General features: G+C 43.6%; 1 protein-coding gene across 5 annotated transcripts in view; it reads left to right on the top strand.

Moving 5' to 3' along the window:
* Window positions 1-19,008, top strand: part of DCLK1 (doublecortin like kinase 1) — a 357,933-nt gene that overhangs the window by 285,890 nt on the left and 53,035 nt on the right. For all 5 annotated transcript variants that reach the window (XM_032294456.1, XM_032294457.1, XM_032294458.1 and 2 more), the window contains 5 exons: window positions 1,982-2,066; window positions 5,041-5,149; window positions 13,145-13,202; window positions 13,702-13,821; window positions 18,227-18,373. In XM_032294456.1, coding sequence (XP_032150347.1) covers window positions 1,982-2,066; window positions 5,041-5,149; window positions 13,145-13,202; window positions 13,702-13,821; window positions 18,227-18,373 — 519 coding nt within the window. The remainder of the gene's footprint in view (window positions 1-1,981; window positions 2,067-5,040; window positions 5,150-13,144; window positions 13,203-13,701; window positions 13,822-18,226; window positions 18,374-19,008) is intronic.

Genomic DNA, 19,008 nt, shown 5'->3' with positions numbered 1-19,008 from the left:
TGCCAGCCTAAACCACACCATGTGTCTCCATTATGAAATACCATTTGTGATGCTGCTCGAAGAAATTCAAGGACCAGAAAGCCCAGAAGAGAAAGGTCTACATTGTAGACATTTAGTGCTTTTCTGTTTGAAACACCATTATGTCTGCAGCAAAAACAGTGACCCAGGAGGTGAAGGATCTCACTGTTCTGGAAAACACACACCTCCCCCTCCAATGTGGTTATGTTTATTTTCTTCTGTTATTGACATAATAAATCTGCCTTGTCTTAGCCTCATACTGCAATATTATAAATACAAGTTTTTCACAAAGGGATAGTCATCCATAAAAGTCAGCAGAGCATGGCTTAGAAGCTCCTACACTTATAGTCCCTTCTGTAGAGTGGGTTATGGGTAAATAGTGTCACACTAAGAAAAACTCTGTGTCATGATGACAATCTGAATCTCTTTTTCTAGCCTGACATATGACAAATGTGTATTGCTGGTTACAAAAGATAGAAAAACAGCTCAAGTCACCAGGCTTACTGAGGGGCAATTTTTATGATATTGCGAAATAATGGGCACATTATACAAACTGGTATTCAGGGGTGTACAAGAGTCATCACCAAACTTCTAGACCATTCTGTAGGAAAGCAGATGTACTATTGCTATTACTTTAACAACTGTCATCCCAATGGTGTCAACTGTGAGCCTTGATGAACTTGGCCGATGGGATATGCTCATCGTGGTTACACCCAGGAAGATGTTCTGTGATGTTTGACTCTGATGGCTCTGCAGTGACTTAGGCAGCATTTCCCCGACTATATGAATCTTTTTAATGAAAACTAAAATCTTTGAATCTCTTAGGTAGGATACTGTAGAGCATAATGAAATTGTGTCAAACCTCTCTTTCCTCCTACTTTGTACATACTTTAAGGCTGAATGGGATGGGGAGGAGGTGGAAGGGAAACAGGTAAGCAGAGGAAAAATAGGTCAGCTTTGCTTCTCGCCACCTCTTCATTATTAATTCAACTACAGATGCTCTTTCCCTTCTCTCTGCTCCACAGACAGCCGGCACCATGAGCCAATGCCGCCCGCCCCCTCACCGCCTCCTGCTCCCATCAGGCCAACCAAGTGGATAAACCCAGGGAAACAGAAGGAAGATCTTTTAGGACAAGCTGTGTTCACTATTTAGAAATAGCATTGAAATGTGCAAATTGTTTTCGCAGGAAATAGATGCAGAGATGGAAACATTCATTGTTAAAGTACTGCCCCATAGCCAATCGTAATATTAAATATTTGGTACTGTTTTGTCCTCTGAGCTCTCTCACACAGTTATTACCCTGTTTGCTTTTATGGGTTTTCGGTCGAAATCAAACAAAACTACAGGGCCTAGGCTTTTATTCTTGTCTTCACTTCAGACTTATTATGCAACATTTAACAAACAGTAACCTACTCAGTCCTTATGTTTTGATCTCAAAATGGAAATAACAACCCTAGCCTTTAATCTTTCTCCTTAAGTTGTGGTAAGGTAGACCATTTAATTTTTTTTAACGATATTTTATTAAAACCAACTGAAGAGAAATCTTTTCCACTGGAAAAATAGAAAAAAATAGTGGATGGGATCAGAATGGTGCCACATTTGAGGGCCATTTGCCGATAGACTGTGGAAGAGTGAGGTGAGATGTCTGAAATCTGCCAAATCCAAACAGTGAGCTAAAGGACCCTGATTTTGAGCAAAAGGAATAAGAAGTCATGGAACATTGAAGTTCACAGTAACTAGCTTGATCCTGTTGTCATAGTCTATAATAATTATTGGTCAATAGGGAGAGAGGGAGGTGTGGCCCCAATTGAACATGCTGAGGACCTCTTTTTCCAAGTGTCAAGATCAAATCCTCCCTAGTATGGGCAAAGCTTTGTCCTGAGATTCCGGGCTGGGCATGGCCCCTGGAGACGTGGGCTCTCTCACCCAGTTATTGAACTATCTGTTTCTGTTCTCCTACAGAGCTCTCAGCATGGCGGCTCCTCTACTTCACTTGCATCCACCAAAGTCTGCAGCTCAATGGATGAGAACGATGGCCCTGGAGAAGGTGATGAGCTTGGGACTTGGTATCTGAGGAGGCAGAGGATGGGTTGGCTAAATTTACTCCAAGAAACTGTAGCTTCTCAAGCAGAATGAAATAGACCAGGCTAAGCAGCTCCTGAGGGTCAATCACAAGGGGATAGGGTTGAATAATGGTGCCCACCAGGGATTGGTATCAACTCTGTGAGAATAGGAGGGGAGGCTGGTATATTTCAGAGGCATTTCACATCCTCTGAGGGCATATGTATCCTAAGAAGGCCAGCTATTGGCTGCTTTGGAAATAAGAGGGGATAAATAAGAGGGGGTAGCTGGGATCGTGGCTGCCTTTGTTTTCCCAAACTCTGTTTTTAGTGTTTCTTTTAGTGAACAAAGACCATTCAAATTTAGACAGTTTATTCTTTTGACTGTTGTAGTCTCCCAGATGTACTCTAAATTAAGTGAACTCAATATATTAAAATATGGTTTTACAAAAAGAATTAATTGGTGGAAATTGCAAAAATATCCTTGAGCTAATTCACTGCAGAATGTCTCTGTGATGTGGTCAAATGATCAGGATTCCAGAACTGACTTTTTCATTAGCTCACTGGCTTGTTTTGGACAAGCATCTTCAACTTTCTGCATCTTAGTTCCCCTCCTGTGAAATGGAGACTGTGAATCACACCTATTTCCTCCCTGAAGGCCGTTACCAGGTTCAAATCAACTGTAGGGAAGTATTTGGAAAAGATAAACGTGATACCATCAAGCCACTGTTAAAGAATCAGCTTCTCTTCTTTGTTTTAAATGATATGATTTAATTTTTTCCCAAAAAAGTACCCTTTGGGAAGTGCTTTTATTATATTAAGTGAAATATGCGATTTATAGTATAATTATTTTCTGACTACAATGCAACATCAGAACATCAGAATTTTTTGTATTTCCAGAAGTATGAAATTTAGCCACCTAGAAGTCTCTTTTGTTCCAATGTATTTTGTATTCTTCTAATGAAATGAAATGATTCTTGATTTAAGCCTTTGGCTAAGCCTTTTTTTTTTTTCTTTTTCTTTTTTTTGAGATGGAGTCTCACTCTGTCTCTCAGGCTGGAGTGCAATGGTGTTACCTAGGCTTACCGCAACCTCCACCTCCCAGGTTCAAGTGGTTCTCCTGCGTCAGCCTTCTAAGTAACTGGGATTATAGGTGCCTGCCACCATAACTGGCTAATTTTTTGGTATTTTTAGTAGAAATGGGATTTTGCCATGTTGGCCAGGCTGGTCTCAAACCCCTGGCCTCAAGTGATCCACCTGCCTTGGCCTCCCAAAGTGCTGGGATTACAGGCATGAGCCACTGAACCCAACCTGGCTGATCCTTCTTAACCAAAAGTGAGAAAAGGTACCTTTTATGAATAGTCAGGGGAAAAAAATCCCAAGCCATATGCTTTGAATGGATGTCTCAGTAAATGCTCCCACCGGCAGGCAGGATGAAAGTACCTTCTTCCATTTTCCGCCAGGAGGGTCACACTTATACCCAACAGCCAAAGATGGTCCCTTTCTTAGCCACATAGTAAAGAGCCTTAAGATTGTGTCATCTGGAGCTTTTTTGTAAGTCTGGGTTCTTACAGTTGACAAAGTCCCCTGGCGGAGTCCTTCAAACCTAGGTAAAATTGTGGCTTCTTTAGAGGGGTGAGGTGGGGTTGGGGGATTGGCTCCAGCCCTCACTTTATTCTAGATGCCATCTGGATGACTTCTAGCAGGGTAAGAGGGAAACGTCACTTATAAAGGGGTGAAAAGGCTGCACCAATGCCAAGGACAAGTAGCAGCAGCCAATGTTCTACATTTGTTCAACATTTTTCCGAAATTTCATCCACTCTAAAATTCAGATTGTTGCCAACTGACTATCATCATAAATCAAGAAGGCCCTCATGCAGATATCTGATGATTATGAGTCTCCCTTTGATTATGAGTCTCCAACAATACAGAGCAAGTGTGAATACAAAAACTACCAAGAAAGCCCATTCACCATCTAAAGTTATATTCTGAAGAGAAATGTTTAGTCTCAGTTTATGATGAAAGGTCAGAAGAGGAGTACATTCAGAAAACACAGGAGGCTTCCATCACATTTTGTATTCAGGTTGCCTCAGGGAGAGCTGGGATTTATCACTTTAAAGCATGTACATTTTAGAACCCAGCTATAAAAGGCTTTTTACACCCTCAAGATGTTAAAGGTTATCCAATATATTTACATGACCCAACTGTGGCTTATTTAGTTTTATGGCCTTAGATATTTAAAGAATTATTAGGCATTTGTAAAATATTTCGAAATGCATTTTCAGGGGGAAAATGTGTTGTGTTAGTGGCACTCACATAATTGAAACTACAAAACTGTTCCATTCACAGACATAATAGATATTGTAATTTTAACTCAACATCTGCTGCGCAGGTTGCTGGTGAGAACATTTGTCTAAAGTCTGCTCATTGATACTGAGGACGGGTGGCCGTCAGTGCTTAGTTCATACGGAATTTTATGGAGATTTCCATTTCAGGATGTAGTTAAACTAAGTGTCCAAACAGCAGGCAATTTTCATGCTTGTACAATGTCAAGCAGCCCAGAGTCCCTTGCAAACTGCAGTTTCCTCCTGCATCATACATGGGAATGTCATTTCTCTGTACACAATGGGTATTCGGTAAATACTATTGATCAAATTGGCATGAAGGAAAAAGAGCAAAACTTCCTCCTGAGAATCCCCATGGCATATCAGAAAACCAAGTTTCTCTTATATAGGTGGGGTGGACCCCTGACGTTTCTTTTTATTTTATCATTTGTCTTAGTACAAACTGTTGAGTATATACAATGTCAGCAAGGGAGGGAGGCCATTGCCTCTCAGCAAAGAGAATGACATATTGATTCTGAATCCATTCCAGTCTATTAGATGATACTTTTAACTGTTTCCTTGTGCAACATCTGTGTTCTCTTTTCTACCAATAAAAAAGTATTAATGATTCTTTCAGAAGTGTCGGAGGAAGGCTTCCAGATTCCAGCTACAATCACAGAACGATATAAAGTTGGAAGAACAATAGGGGATGGAAATTTTGCTGTTGTCAAGGAGTGTGTAGAAAGGTGAGAAAGATGTCATTTGCATCAAACTTAAAAGGTAACATTTGGCGTTATGTTTTCCAAGACCGTGTCTCTATTTCCAGTCTGTGGCACATATGGAGTAAGTTAATGTCTCAACCCCAGATGCAAAAGAATTTTTGGAAAAAGAAAGACCCATCTCACAACAGATTTGAAAAATATAGTGATACCTGGGGACAATCTATAAATTAAAGACTTTGAGTTTTTTTTTTAAATGTACTCAGAGAAACATTGCCAGCTCTTTCAGGTAAGCCTTTTAATGTTGTTAAAAACTATATTGAATAGTTTTTCTCACACATTTTTTATGACATATTTTGTAGAGGTCAGAAAATTCTTGTGAGGGTTTATGTCTGTAATGCATACTAGCATAAGATGAAATACATAAACAATCATCTTGAAAAGCTTTAAAATGCATACGTACTGACCCCAACAGAAGTGGCGTTTAATACATTAAGATGGATTAAAATAAATGAGCCTGGTACTCTGTGGGCTAAAGGGAAGGGTTTATCCTGAGGTTCTCAATACCTAATCGGGGACGTTAGCTGGTGGCTACTAGACGGAGAAGTGACAACTAGTGCAGTTACAACCCAGCTACGGTGGCCTTAAGCCCTCCACTCAGTATCCAGTTTGGATTTCTTTTCCTGGGCAGCTGCTTGGTTTAGGGGACCTGGTGAGCCAGCAGCTTCTCCTCAGAGCTGGGTGGGAGGAATAGTGAAACGTCAGGGGAACTTGCCTCATTCTTTGAGGGACTGTGTCCTCTGGCTTTCTGGGGGCTGACCTGGGGTGTACACACTTCCTTGTCACCTTTCTGCCCATTCTTTTCTTTTTTTTTTTTTTTGAGACAGAGTCTCCTCACTCTGTCACCAGGCTGGAGTGCAGTGGTGCGATCTTGGCTCATGGCAGTCTCCACCTCCCAGGTTCAAGCAATTCTCCTGCTTGAGCCTCCCAAGTAACTGTGACTATAGACACGAGCCACCAGACCCAGCTAATTTTTGTATTTTTGTAGAGGTGGGGTTTCACCACGTTGGCCAGGATGGTCTCGATCTCTTGACCTTGCGATCCACCCACCTCGGCCTCCCAAAGTGCTGGGATTACAGGCCTCAGCCACCGCACCCAGCCGCCCATTCTCAATCCTCTGAGAATCATACTCCTAAGCCTCGCTCAGAGAGGACAACTGAAATGAGAAGAGAGACGAGAAGGCTTTGGCCTGGAAGATCTGGCCCTTGCCTCTTCGGAGGGCTTTGATTTAGAAGCACAGGTTCATGCCACATTAGAGCTGGCAGTCTCTCTGTAGGGCCCCACATCTCCTGAGGGTTCCTCATTTGGCCAGTAACCACTTATGTGCTCCCAGCACCCCTTGCAGCTCTTTGGAAGGTGCTTCCCCAGCTCAGATAGCAGAGCCCTCGTTAAGTGACCTTTATGCAGTGGATCTCAAACCTTGTTCTACCCCAGCATGTCAGCAAGGCTAGGATATTCCCAACAGTGACAGACCCAGCTGAGCAGCCACTGTGCATCAGGGAGGGGCATGAGTCATAGGGAGCTTGAAAAATCCCTGAGTCCACACTGCCAGGCCACTCTTCTCCTGTCTCCCTCTCATCCCTCCACCTCTCCACAAAGCTTGGCCATTTGGAACACGTGTGCCAAACATGGAAAATGTCCATTGCATTCCTGGGCCTCACACCTCCCAAAGCAGGAGCAGCCTCATTTAACTGAGCATAAGCTATCCACAAAGCCCTTCACTTAGGACATTTCATTTAATTAACACAATACTTACATAATATCAGTATTGTCATCTCAATGTTTTAGATAGAAAGCGTGGACACGTTAAGTGTCCAAGGTCAATCAGCTAAGAACTTCTTAGCAAGACATAGGTCCAAGCCCAGCTCCAAAAACCATGCTTTTAACCACTCTATTCCACTGCCTCTAATAAGGAGTCTCCTGTAAGATTCTACCTTAGCTGAGCCCAAATCACACACATTCCTTTGGCCCTGTACAAATCAGATTAATTAATTTGGGAAAACCTCATCCTTATAGTAATAGATAGAGGCATGCATGCAAATGCATGTGTGCTTATATAATTTTATATTTCATTGATTCTTTCACTGATAGTAAATCTAGCTCTTTTTAGCTTTATTTCCACTAAAGCAGAAAACCCCATTTCTAGCAGATTGCCGTGCCTCTGAGCTGTGGGGCATCTGGTGATTTGCCAGCATCCGTCATCTGTTAAGTCTGACATGGTGGCATGTGCTGTTTCTCCTAGCTAGTCCTTGGATTGGGCTGGTGTCTTAGTCCAAGAGGACGGGTCTTCTCACGTAGGAATTTCCCGTTTCTCCACCCAGAATCAATTGGTTTCCTTCTAACTTGGATAGTGTTCATTTTGCATGAGTTCACATCTTGGGTCTCACCGTATGAAACTTCAGAACCTAAACATCAGATTGCTCTATGAAGTGTTAGTATTCAGCTCCCGCTGAACGAGGACATATGGCATGTGCCCTCTCTCCCCAGAGGTATCACAAACATTCTTCTAATATTTTCCAGAGATCCAAGAAAATAAAAAGCGAGCTAAGAATGTTGTGAATGGCACACGTTGCTTGCGGGTGCATTCTACCGTGTTTGGAATGATGAATATGTATGACCAAGGGTGAATATGCCCCTCCTCTGCTAATCATATCCTGTCACAGGCAAGATTTGTCTACAACAGTGGACACAATAACGACGTCTTTCTGTGGTACTGTTCCGGCATAGCCTTTGGCAGCTAGGTCCATTTAGATTTCTGCCCATGCTCCAGGAGTAATTTCTTGAGCGGCCTCTGGGGCACCCAGGACATGCTAAAGGAAGTTAGTGGACTGTGACTCCAGCTGGAAGAGACATGCTCTACTTTGAAGCTGTTTTGTGGAGCATATTGAGGCCCCACAGCAAATTCAAAGAGCAGAAAAGCAGTAATGAGAGGTCACAGCACAAGCAGAGGGCGCGATGTGAGGTGCCCTTCGTCCCTCACTTTCCTGGCTCTGTGTGGGCCAATGGCCACATGAGCCAAAGGTAGGGGCGAGACAGTCATGAGCAGGGATGGAGCTCCTGGTGACTCTAGGTCCTCTCCCCCACCTGCACTGCTGGCATTGCTTAGTGATATAGGCACCAGAGCTGAATTAAAATCCTTGCTGCGGATACTTCTCTCTCTCCCTCCAGCACCTATAAGCCTGAAGATGTGTACAGCAAAGCTGCTGGCTCTAGCAATAAACATAAGCAGGCTCAAACCCACCAGAACAAGCTGAGACCTGAGGGTCACCAAAATGGGTTGCTTCCACCTAGAACATCTTCAAAATTCTCAATAACTTCAACAAAGCAGCTATGTGTCTATAGTTTGAAGACATTTTTGTCAGAACTGGGATTTGGAAGATGCCTTGTGCTGAAGCTTAGATCACTGCTCTAGTTGATTACTTTTCTTCCTTCTCTCCTTCCTGAGGAGCCTCTGGCTCCTGAGATCTATAGGGCCCTTGTCAAATTCAAACTAAACTTCCACTTGGGAGCTGCCTGACAAGACACTATGGGATGCCTCAGTTCTCTGCTCTCTGGTCTTGGCAGTTATCTCTTCATGGAGGAGGCTGAGATTGGGCTTTGTTAGGATTACTTGGTAAACAAAGGATGTGTTACTAACTCCTCTTTGCTGGGATGGGGGTGCTATTCCTGTCATTGTGCTAACTGCTGCCATCCTCTGGAGTTTCCACAGCCAACATGTGCAGAGCATCTCCTAGTTCAGGCCCATGCTGGGCACTTCTGGGGGTTACAGAGAGAGACAACACACAGCCCCCATGCAGAGAACTTTACCCACAAACAAGGATTGCCATGAAATTCAATGAATGCTGTGGGAGAGGAGGGCTTGGGAGCTGCTTTTCTTTCTCCACATACTCTTTTTTTTAAATCCTTCAAAACACAGCAAACAACACCACAAGAGAAACCATGTTAGCTCAGAGCATCCCAATCTTTGCTAGCCATTTCCACACCACCACCTTTTTTTGAGATAGTCTTAATGTGTCACCCAGGCTGGAGTGCAGTGGCAGGATTATAGTTCATTGCAGTCTCAGAGTCCTGGGCTCGAGTGATCCATTCTCCCACCTTGGCCTTCTGAATAGGTAGGGGTATAGCGAATTTTTTTTTTTTTTTTTTTTTTTTTTGTAGATAGGTCTCACTATGTGGCCCAGGCTGGTCTCCAACTCCTGACCTCAAGTGATCCTCCTACCTTGGCCTCTCAAAGTGCTGGGATGACAGGCGTGAACCACCATGCCTGGCCCATTTCTTTTTCTGGCAATATTCTGCTACAGTCCCTGGGTGAGAGGTGCAGTGGGCAGAAGACTGGCCTGAGTTGGAAATCACTAAGTTAAATAAGACAACTGTCTCCGAATCATTTTTTGCACAAACTCAAGAAGTTAGATTTAATTAAAGTTTGTAAAATTTGGAAATATCCCTCTAGTAGTTTGGGCTCTAACCTTGGGTCACACTTAATAAGAAGGCAACCTTACAAATTGATTTCCCGTAGGCAAGGAAGAAGCAAAGTGTTCTGTTGCTGCTGTTTTTGTTGTGGCAAAGAGGGTTCTATAGAAGGTCAAGAATGTAATTTCAAAAACAGGCAAATGGCCTGTATTCTCCTCACCAGTAATCAATCAGATCATCTAGTATTCTCAGTATGCTCAAATGCAGATGCCTTGAAGACAAGGATCAGGCCTTGCTCCCCTCTGAATCCACCCAAGAGCCCTGCTTGCCACTGCTTGCTGAATAATTACACAGGCATAGCAGTCCTCAGAGTTCGAGGTATGTAGGAAGGCAAGATTGTTATATAAGATTTGATTTCTTGCCAAGTGTTTTCACTTGAAGCAGACACTTACATTCTTATTCTTATGACACCCATATAGTCCTAGCACGTGTTTTCAAGCTCACTTTCTAGACTAGCTACTTTCTTTAAAGCTGTACTTCTAGGAATTAATTTTATTATGTGGCTTTGATTATGCATTTATTATGTGGCTTTATAGTTTGGCCCTCGAAGAATCAAGAAAGAAAAGGTACAACATTCATTTGGTAGTCCTCTATGGAACTGGTTGTCCACTATAAAATATGAGTAGATGTAATGGAATGTTTAATCCTATTACGAAAGTTTCTACAGTGGAAATCTACAAGGTCTTTGTTCCTAGTAAGCTCTAAGTTTGCTGCCTTCTTGCCCTCAGCTGTAGGCTCGGGGCAGAACCTGCTTCCTTGGCTTGCTGGGAGCCAACACACCCTCTGGCTTACTGGGAATCCTGCTTCTTGTCTGTCTGGCTACAGAGGGGGTTCAGCCTTCCTGTGCTGTACACTAGCCCTGGGCGTTGAGTGCTTTAAAATTACTCATTCAAGGGAAAAGAGCATCAAATGGCAAACATGGGGAATCACCAAGCTAAGAAGCTGCCTTCTCTTTTGACCAGCACAGCCCTGTCCATCCATCCCCTTTGTGGAAGTAGTGAAGGGAATGCCAGCTTTTATTTTTGACCCTCACAAACCTCTCTTCTCACTCTCTGACCTGCCTGGGATTGCCAATGATTGTCCAGGCAGGCAGTGCAATGGTCTAGGTTCCCTGCCGTCCAATGGGACATGTAAGCCAGTTAGGAAATTGCTCATGTATTCCAATCTGAGTTTTGCTTTATCATAATTTTTTAGTGATTTATGAAAAGCAGAATCCCAAAACACTTGAGCTTTTTAGTTTTCCTCTTAAATACTTTCAAGTTTGCAGACAAACTCTACAGGAACCTCTTAAGAAGAGGCTACTTAAAGAGACCCTGTAGGATATAGAGCTTCTACAATGTGAAGAATCTCTTCACATGTGAAATCATTTCACTTTCTCATTTATATTTGCCCTCACATCTTAAATTTCTCTGTTGCCCAGGCTGGAGTACAGTGGCATTGTCTCGGCTCACTGTAGCCCCCAACTCCCAGGTTCAGGCAGTCCTCCTGCCTCAGCCTCCCAAGTAGCTGGAATTACAAGCACACAACACCATGCTGGGCTAATTTTTGTACTTTTTTAGTAGAGTCAGCGTTTCGCCATGTTGACCAAGCTGGTCTCGAACTCCTGACCGCAAGTGATCCTCCCACCGCCGCCTCCCAAAGTGCTGGGATTACAGGCATGAGCCACCGTGCTCAGCCCACATTTTAAATTTCTAACGTTAAATATTTTAAATACCTCTTATCAAGTGCCTTCTCCTTCTCTACCCACAGTCTTGCTGGTGGTCTGGTGTTTAGGAACATCTACCACACCAAGCCATGCATTTAGTCACAACCCGGCTGCCACTCCATCATGGCCTCTCTGCCCGGCCACGGCAGAGTCTTTGTGGAAGGATCAACCTCTGTTGAGTGGCCAGAGTGGCTGAGGCATCCTTGAGCTTCTAAGTGCATTTCCTTCCTGAGTGAAAGCCATGGGAATTCTTCTGGACAGCTGCATATCTGCAGGAAGGCAGCCCCAAAGCAAAGGATTTACCTTCTACCACCTGAACTCTAAAGCCCTGTAGTGGGAAAAAGAGGCTTCAAAGTCATTATCTTGTGATTTTATTCAGCAGATAGAATCATAATTCAGTGTTCACTGTTTTTGAAGGCTGGCACCATGAAAAGGCCTGGAAGTGTCATGGAAGAAGCGTTTTTAGAAGTAAATGACCGGAACAGTTTCTAAAATGCCCTCAAAACACATTAATGACTGGCCTTTTGGTTCACTTTAAGGCAAATCATTTTCTTGCTATAACCATATAACTGGGAAATCCCATTTAATTCACCGTACTGAAGATTTTAAAGCCCTACTTTAAGATCGTGTTCGTAATTAACCTTATTGCTATTTGTGTCCATTGGATCCATAAAATTGGCTTTTATCTGTAGGTAAAAAGCTAGGCTCTCTTGATTTCACACCAGAAATAAACCAGCAATGCTTGTGAAGTCATGGTTCGCTATGATTATGAAGTATGCATCGTGCCCTTTCATAGACCCGTTCTTGTGTTTTTACTACAGTATCTTAGAAATGTTAGCACAAGTTAAGTTAGGAAACTGTTTAAAGGAGGCGATAGGACTAAATCCTTCTTCGTACACCTGTCACAGAGGACGGATGGTGTTGACTGTGCTATGCAGGGAGCAGGGGCCTCGAGAACTGAGAGTCCGATTCTAATGCTGCCATGTGGCTTTGGGAAGTGAGTGGATTTTCACTGTTTCCTGCAGTTTCTTTCAATGAAATGAGACAGCCCATAAAAGGGCCCAGGGGTCCCAGGAAGCTCTGAAATAGATTTTTACCCCTTTCTCTACACCTACACCTTGACCATGTCATCCAAGAGTTCTCCGTGGAACTCACACAGGCTGTCACACTGAACTGAGGTGTAAAGTGCACGACCTGCTTTCTCTAGAGTCTTCAGTGTGATTGCGTGAACATTCCGAAGACTGTCACAGGTGCTCTGGGTGGATAGAGAACCTCAAGAGAGACTTGAGGCAAGGGGAAGGGCGGAAACTCATCTCTGCTTTAGGCCGCGGCTACATCCCTTCAGAGGGAAGGGGAGGGAAGAACAGCCTGGCAGCGGGAGGAAGACGCAGTAGCAATGCTATCGTTTTGTTTTCAGAGCAGGAGTGGAAGTTTAATAAAAAGCTTTCCACTGTAAGAAAAGGAAGAAAAGTACGCTTGGAAGAGGGCCAAGTGGGCAACTCAAGAAACCACGTGCCAGTGCTAGTGTTTTTATTGCACGCATGGCAACATAAACAGCCCAAGGTTTCTCTATGCCAGCAGACTTACTCTCCTTACACTTGGTCAGTCCATAAACATTTACGTATTTGTTTGTTAAAAAAAAAAAAAAAAAAGGAAAGGAAAGCTTTTCACAAAATACTTACAATATGAGGCACGATCTACAGGGTAGGAAACTGATTTCCTGACAACATAATTCAATGGATTGGAAGTTAAGCTTTATTTTAAAAACACAAACGTTCTCTTTGCAGGTCGACTGCTAGAGAGTATGCTCTGAAAATTATCAAGAAAAGCAAATGTCGAGGCAAAGTATGTATAAAATTTGTTCTTATGAGATAGTGTTTAAGAGGTCAAAAGAAACACACAGATCAGCTCCCAAATAAACATAAGTTCACCCTAAGGGTTGACTTTTGGTGGAATCGAATGTTATACACTTACTAGAATATAACGTTATATATATCCCTGGGATACAAGTTATTTGGAATGATTAGGTATGATTTCTCTTCCTTATCTTTTTGTTTGTTTACTCTCTTCCCTTCCTCATGTGATCTAAGTTTCATCCCATTCTTTGCTATGAAACCGTAGTTACCGTGATAGGTTCTGAATTTACAAGCATTATGTAAGGACCTCCACATCTATTGCAATTCTAGGCTATGTCTTATATCAGAATATAAGATATGCTCAGTACATTTTACCAAAATGCTTTAGTATACTATGTAAGGGTATATACAACGATAGTTGTACTCATTTGAGTTAGCCCTTCATATGTTTTATGGAAGTTGATGAAGATAACTTTTCTTTTGGACAGGAGCACATGATCCAGAATGAAGTATCTATTTTAAGAAGAGTGAAGCATCCCAATATCGTTCTTCTGATTGAAGAGATGGATGTGCCAACTGAACTGTACCTTGTCATGGAATTAGTAAAGGTGTGTATTTTGGGAAATAAAGTAAGCCTTTACTGATGGCACCGTGCTTGTCTATATTCTAAAGTTCTGGCCCCTAGCTTCCCCCATCAGTATTCAGGTTCTCATTTCTGCACATTGGCCAGTGATTAGGAATGTTCACAAGAGAACTGTACACAGGGCTCAAGTCCCAGCTTTGGCGCAAAGAGGCCCATGACCTTGGGTCTACCTCTTCATGTCTCAGTTTCAGCATATGTAAAGTGAGAATACTAAGAAGACCTCCTTAATGGTGTTATCATGGGGGTGAAGAGATGGCTTCCACCCATTTGTGTGACACACAAAGCTTTAGGTACGATTGCTATTGTTGTTGTAATGGAAGATCGTTCACTTTTCCATGAACTATGTTCAAAGGTACCAGCCACCTTGTAAAAACAAGCTTTAAACTTTTATTCACCAACATAATAGGAAAATAGCACGGTCCTAATAATGATGTGCGTGGCGTACTGCCTTTCAGTGAATGTCGTAATCTCATCCTGTCACATAAAATTACCTTCTTACTCTCTGAAAACATAGACTATGGGGAGAGCCACGTGTTGAGGATGGTTGAATGGAGGTGAGTGGTCTCTTACCTGCTGTCTCCTTCTATACATTTGACATTTCAGGAATTAGAAGTTTTAAAAAATGGAATGCTTCATTTTCATGAAGCTGTCTTGTTCTCAGGTCTTTTCTAGTATATTCATCAAACTGAAGGTTTAAGTAATGTCCACCTTAGTTGGAGAATGTTGTCATTGGTTACAGTGCCTTCTGCATCAGCTGTGAGCACCGTCGGGGGAGCCTCAGGCTCCCAGGGCATGTTTGGAATCCCCACACTGCTGACTTTTCAATGTGATGTTTTCTCTTTTAAAAATTCAATACAAGGAAAGTATTTAATAAGCTAATCTGTGATAATATGAAAAATGTTCATTCTAGGCTCTTTAAGCTTTTGTTATTCAGAGTTGCTTCACCTTAGACGTATGGGCATTTTTTTAAACTTAGTGATTATTTGTATTTATAGGTGAAATCTATTTTTAGTCTACTTCAAATTAGGACTTGTTTCTTTCAAAGAATGGGGGCTTGCTTGTAGCAACAAGGTTTTTTGTCACGTTTGAGGTTGAAGAAAGTAAAAATGCTAAACTGTTATTCCTCTAAAGAAAAGTTGATTTCATTTGAATAAAGAAAAAATATGAAGATTTCCCTATTGGTGCTTTATTATCAAATTATCTTTTGACCACCATTGTCAAGTATACTTTCCCTGGTATGAAGGAGTCTTTTTTTTTTTTTTTTTCTGAGACACAGTTTCACTCTGTCGCCAGTCGCCAGGCGCCAGGCTGGAATGCAGTGGCACAATCTCGGCTCACTGCAACCTCCACCTACCTACCGGGTTCAGGCAATTCTCCTGCCTCAGCCTCCTGAGTAATTGGGACTACAGGTGTGTGCCACCACGCCCAGCTAATTTTTGTATTTTTAGTAGAGACGGGGTTTCACCATGTCGGTTAGGATGGTCTCAATCTCTTGACCTCGTGATCCACCCGCCTCGGCCTCCCAAAGTGCTGGGATTTACAGGCTTGAGCCACCCCACCCAGCCATGAAGGAGTCTTTTTACAGCAATGGTAATTTTTAAACTAACAACGTCAAGCCATTCTGTTGTCCTTCTGCATGCTGTTAGAATTTGATGACCCCCTGTTATTATTGATTGACCCTCGTTGTTAGCTGATTTTTGGAGTGCCAAGACTAAATGAAATTTGAAGATGGCAAAGGCTCATGAAGACATTTTGTGGGAAATCTTAGTCTGACTCGTGTGCTTGGTAGGTGACTATGGTAAGGTCCTCATTGCATTAAACTGCCTTTGTGAATTCTCTCTGCATCACCAACACACCCTAAAAAGGTCATAGAAGATCTACATAGCCCAGCACTGGGACCCTCAGTTTTGCTGCCAGATCATACCCTTCGATTTAATCTCACCCAGAATGCCCCGAGGCCAGCTCTAGAAGCTTCCCAGGGAAGTGAAGGCCAGCCCTGGGCTTGACTTGAAAGACTCCCATGACTTTCCCCTGAGACCTGTGGTTGGGGTGTGCATCTGAAACACTCAAGGCCCAGTAGTGTGCCAAAGGATGCCTGAAGCCCTCAGACAAGCAAGGTCTATGTTCCAGAAGGCAGTGAGTGGACCAGCAGTTAATGAGAATGAAATTCCATACTCATCAGGTGCAGGGCTTTAGACTTCTGCCTGCCAGAGGCAGTGCCTGTGCAGGCTGCCTCTGTGTTCAGAGGAAGGCAGGCCTCGTGGAGGACTTGGGCCTGCAGCTGGGACCTGAGAGAGCAACAGGAGTTAGAAAACTGAAGGGGAGGGGAGGGGGCACTTCAGGAAGGGGCTGTCGTGAGGACAGCCTGTTTGGGTGGCTAGGCAAGAAATATCCTGGAGCATGAGGGTCACTATTTTAAGCCGCAGCAAGAGAGGAAATTAATCAGGGTGGAATGAAGGTTGGGGCGGAACATAGAAAGCCTCCTCCTTTCGGCTGTGGGAAAAGAAGGGTGATTTCTTGAAGACAGAAAGAAAACAGCGACGTGATGTGTGGGAAGGTAACAGTCGGTGTGCAGGGTGCTTTGGATAAAGAGCTCACAGAAGGAAGCAGAGCGGGCTGTGAGACCACATGACAACAACCCAGGATGAGGCAACAGGAGCGTTCGGTGGAGTAGGAAGGCCCAGATGGCTGCGAAGGAGAAACGTGTCAAAGAAAGGACAGAGAGGACCTGTTGACTGCATTGATGAGGACAAAGAAGAGAGGAGCCAGAGGTAGTGGCTCACACCTGTAATCCCAGCACTTTGGGGGGCCAAGGCAGGAGGATCACTTGAGGCCAGGAGTTGGAGACCAGCCTGGGCAACAAAGTGAGGCCCCATCTCTACAAAATATAATAATAATAATTAACCAGGCATGGCGGCGTGCTCCTGTGGTTCCAGCTACTCGGGAAGCTGAGACAGGAGGATCACTTGAGCCCAGGAGTCTAGGACTGCAGTGAGCCGTGACTGTGCCACTGCACTCCAGCCTGGGTGACAAAGCAAGACCTTGCCTCTTATAAAAAAGGAGTTTACAAGATGCCAGGAGCCCAGATAACTGGGACTGGTGGAATCTTTGTAGGGTCTCCATATACAGCCACACAAGCCCTATGGTGGAACTCTAGGGGTGCTGTTCACATAGACCACGGTTGACTATCCCACCTCATCAAGTGGTGCGGGGACAACCTGAAGGCCTATGTGTGGCAGCCTTACCTTTGCAAGAAGCAGAAAGTTGAAAAAATTATTCGTTTTGAAAAAAACTGTGTGCTTCGTTTGAGAACTATTGCAGCTTTGGGGACAGCGAGAGAAGCCTCCAGCGTGGACAGTGATGGGGCGCAGAGGGCCCAGGCCCGAGGGGCAGGTTTGAAAATCATCAGCCTACAGCAGCCGCCTTTTGCTTTAGCTGTTTTATGGAGAAACACTGAGTTCCTGAGCACACTGAGTAACAGACCAGCACAGTGGGCTCCTGTGTGTGGCGGTTTGGTGCACTATAGGCAAGAATGATGCGCATATTGCTAGTAAACCAGACCCAATTCTACCAAAGGGTTTTGAATAAATGGAACTTAGTCTGGAACTTAAAAATCATTCCATTTTACCAAAGAGCAATATATTTAAAAAGGTACCAGGGAAAGAAAAGTTCAAATGAATAACAGTCCTAGAAAACTTTCTTTGAAATGTCCCAATCTTCCTCCCTCCTTTTCTCTCTCATCTTTGAAATGACAGTTTCTGGTCCTTTTCTCTGTTCCTTACAAAGAAGCACAGTATTGAAAAAGAAAACACTACACCCACTCCCAGAGAGCTAAATCTAGCGTTTGAAGGGGATTGTGTGTGTGTGTGTGTGCGCACGTGTGTGTGTGTGTGCATCTTAATCATTTCACTAGGCAGTAGGACATTTTCACTGTGCAGTTCACGGTATTACCTGTTTCTCATTGGAGGAGGTTAAGGATTATGAATCTGAACTCCAGCTGGCAGTCAATGTGAGGCAGGTAGCACGTGCGCCTGGATCTGCATGTGTCACAGACCTCTGCCCTGGAGATCCAGGTGCATCTCCTCATCCCCTAGCTGGAAGCTGTGGAAATGGCACGTGTCTGGTGGTGGAGAGTCCTCACCTTACCCCTTTCTTTGAGCTCTGGGGAAAATGCCACTGGCTTTTGTAGTGGAAGATAAATCACTATTAAGCCTTCGGGCCTTTGAGAGGGAAGTGGCTGGAAAAGTGCTTGGGAACCCAAAGATTCCACGCCCATTCTTCCTGTCCTTTGTGGTTTGTCAGTGGCCTCTGCGGGTGGCCCCCCTGGCCCATCTGTTAATGCGCTGCTTCACCTTCTGTTCTCTTCTCAGGGGGGAGACCTTTTTGATGCCATTACTTCCACTAACAAATACACAGAGAGAGACGCCAGCGGGATGCTGTACAACCTAGCCAGCGCCATCAAATACCTGCACAGCCTGAACATCGTCCACCGGGATATCAAGCCAGAGAACCTGCTGGTAAGAGGAATCCCACCATAGGGCATCCTGAGCTCCAAGCGCTCATGAATGAATATGAATACTTCTTTTTTCTTTTCTTTCTTTTTTAAAAAAAATTACCTGAAAGGTTAATTTCCAGTTAGCCTTCAGGATCTTGTTGGAAACTAGCCTTTTAGGTTGATCTAGATGAGTTAATACGCTCTTAAGAATACTTTATTCATTAGCAAATAACAACCAGGCACAAGAATGGGAATTGAGCTCGCAAAGGGTAGGGCTGTATCGAATACCTCGAGCTAGGGCAAGATAGTGACAGGGAGCACAGGCGCGGATGCCATTTATTTTAGGCGCTTTTATGTTAGAAAGTTTTAACTTCCCAGTTGGGGCAACATAGTGAGACCCCCATCTCTACAAAACAAACGTTTTAAATTAGCAAGGTATAGTAGTGTGTACCTATAGTCCCAGCTACTTAAGAGGCTGAGGTGGGAGGATTGCTTGAGCCCAGGAGGTCAAGGGAGCAGTAAGCTGTGATCATACTACTGCACCCCATTCTGGGTGACAGAGTGAGATCCTGTCTTGAAAGAAAGAGAGAGAGAAAGACAGAAAGAGAAAGAAAGAGAGAGAGAAAGAAAGAAAGAGAGAGAGAGAAGAAGAAAGAA

The sequence above is a fragment of the Sapajus apella genome, unplaced genomic scaffold (assembly GCF_009761245.1).
Source record: "Sapajus apella isolate SASKATOON/1434 unplaced genomic scaffold, GSC_monkey_1.0 scaffold32, whole genome shotgun sequence".
NCBI classification, from domain to species: domain Eukaryota; kingdom Metazoa; phylum Chordata; class Mammalia; order Primates; family Cebidae; genus Sapajus; species Sapajus apella.
Note: the sequence above shows the minus strand (reverse complement) of the source record. Positions and strands in the feature narration are given on the sequence as shown.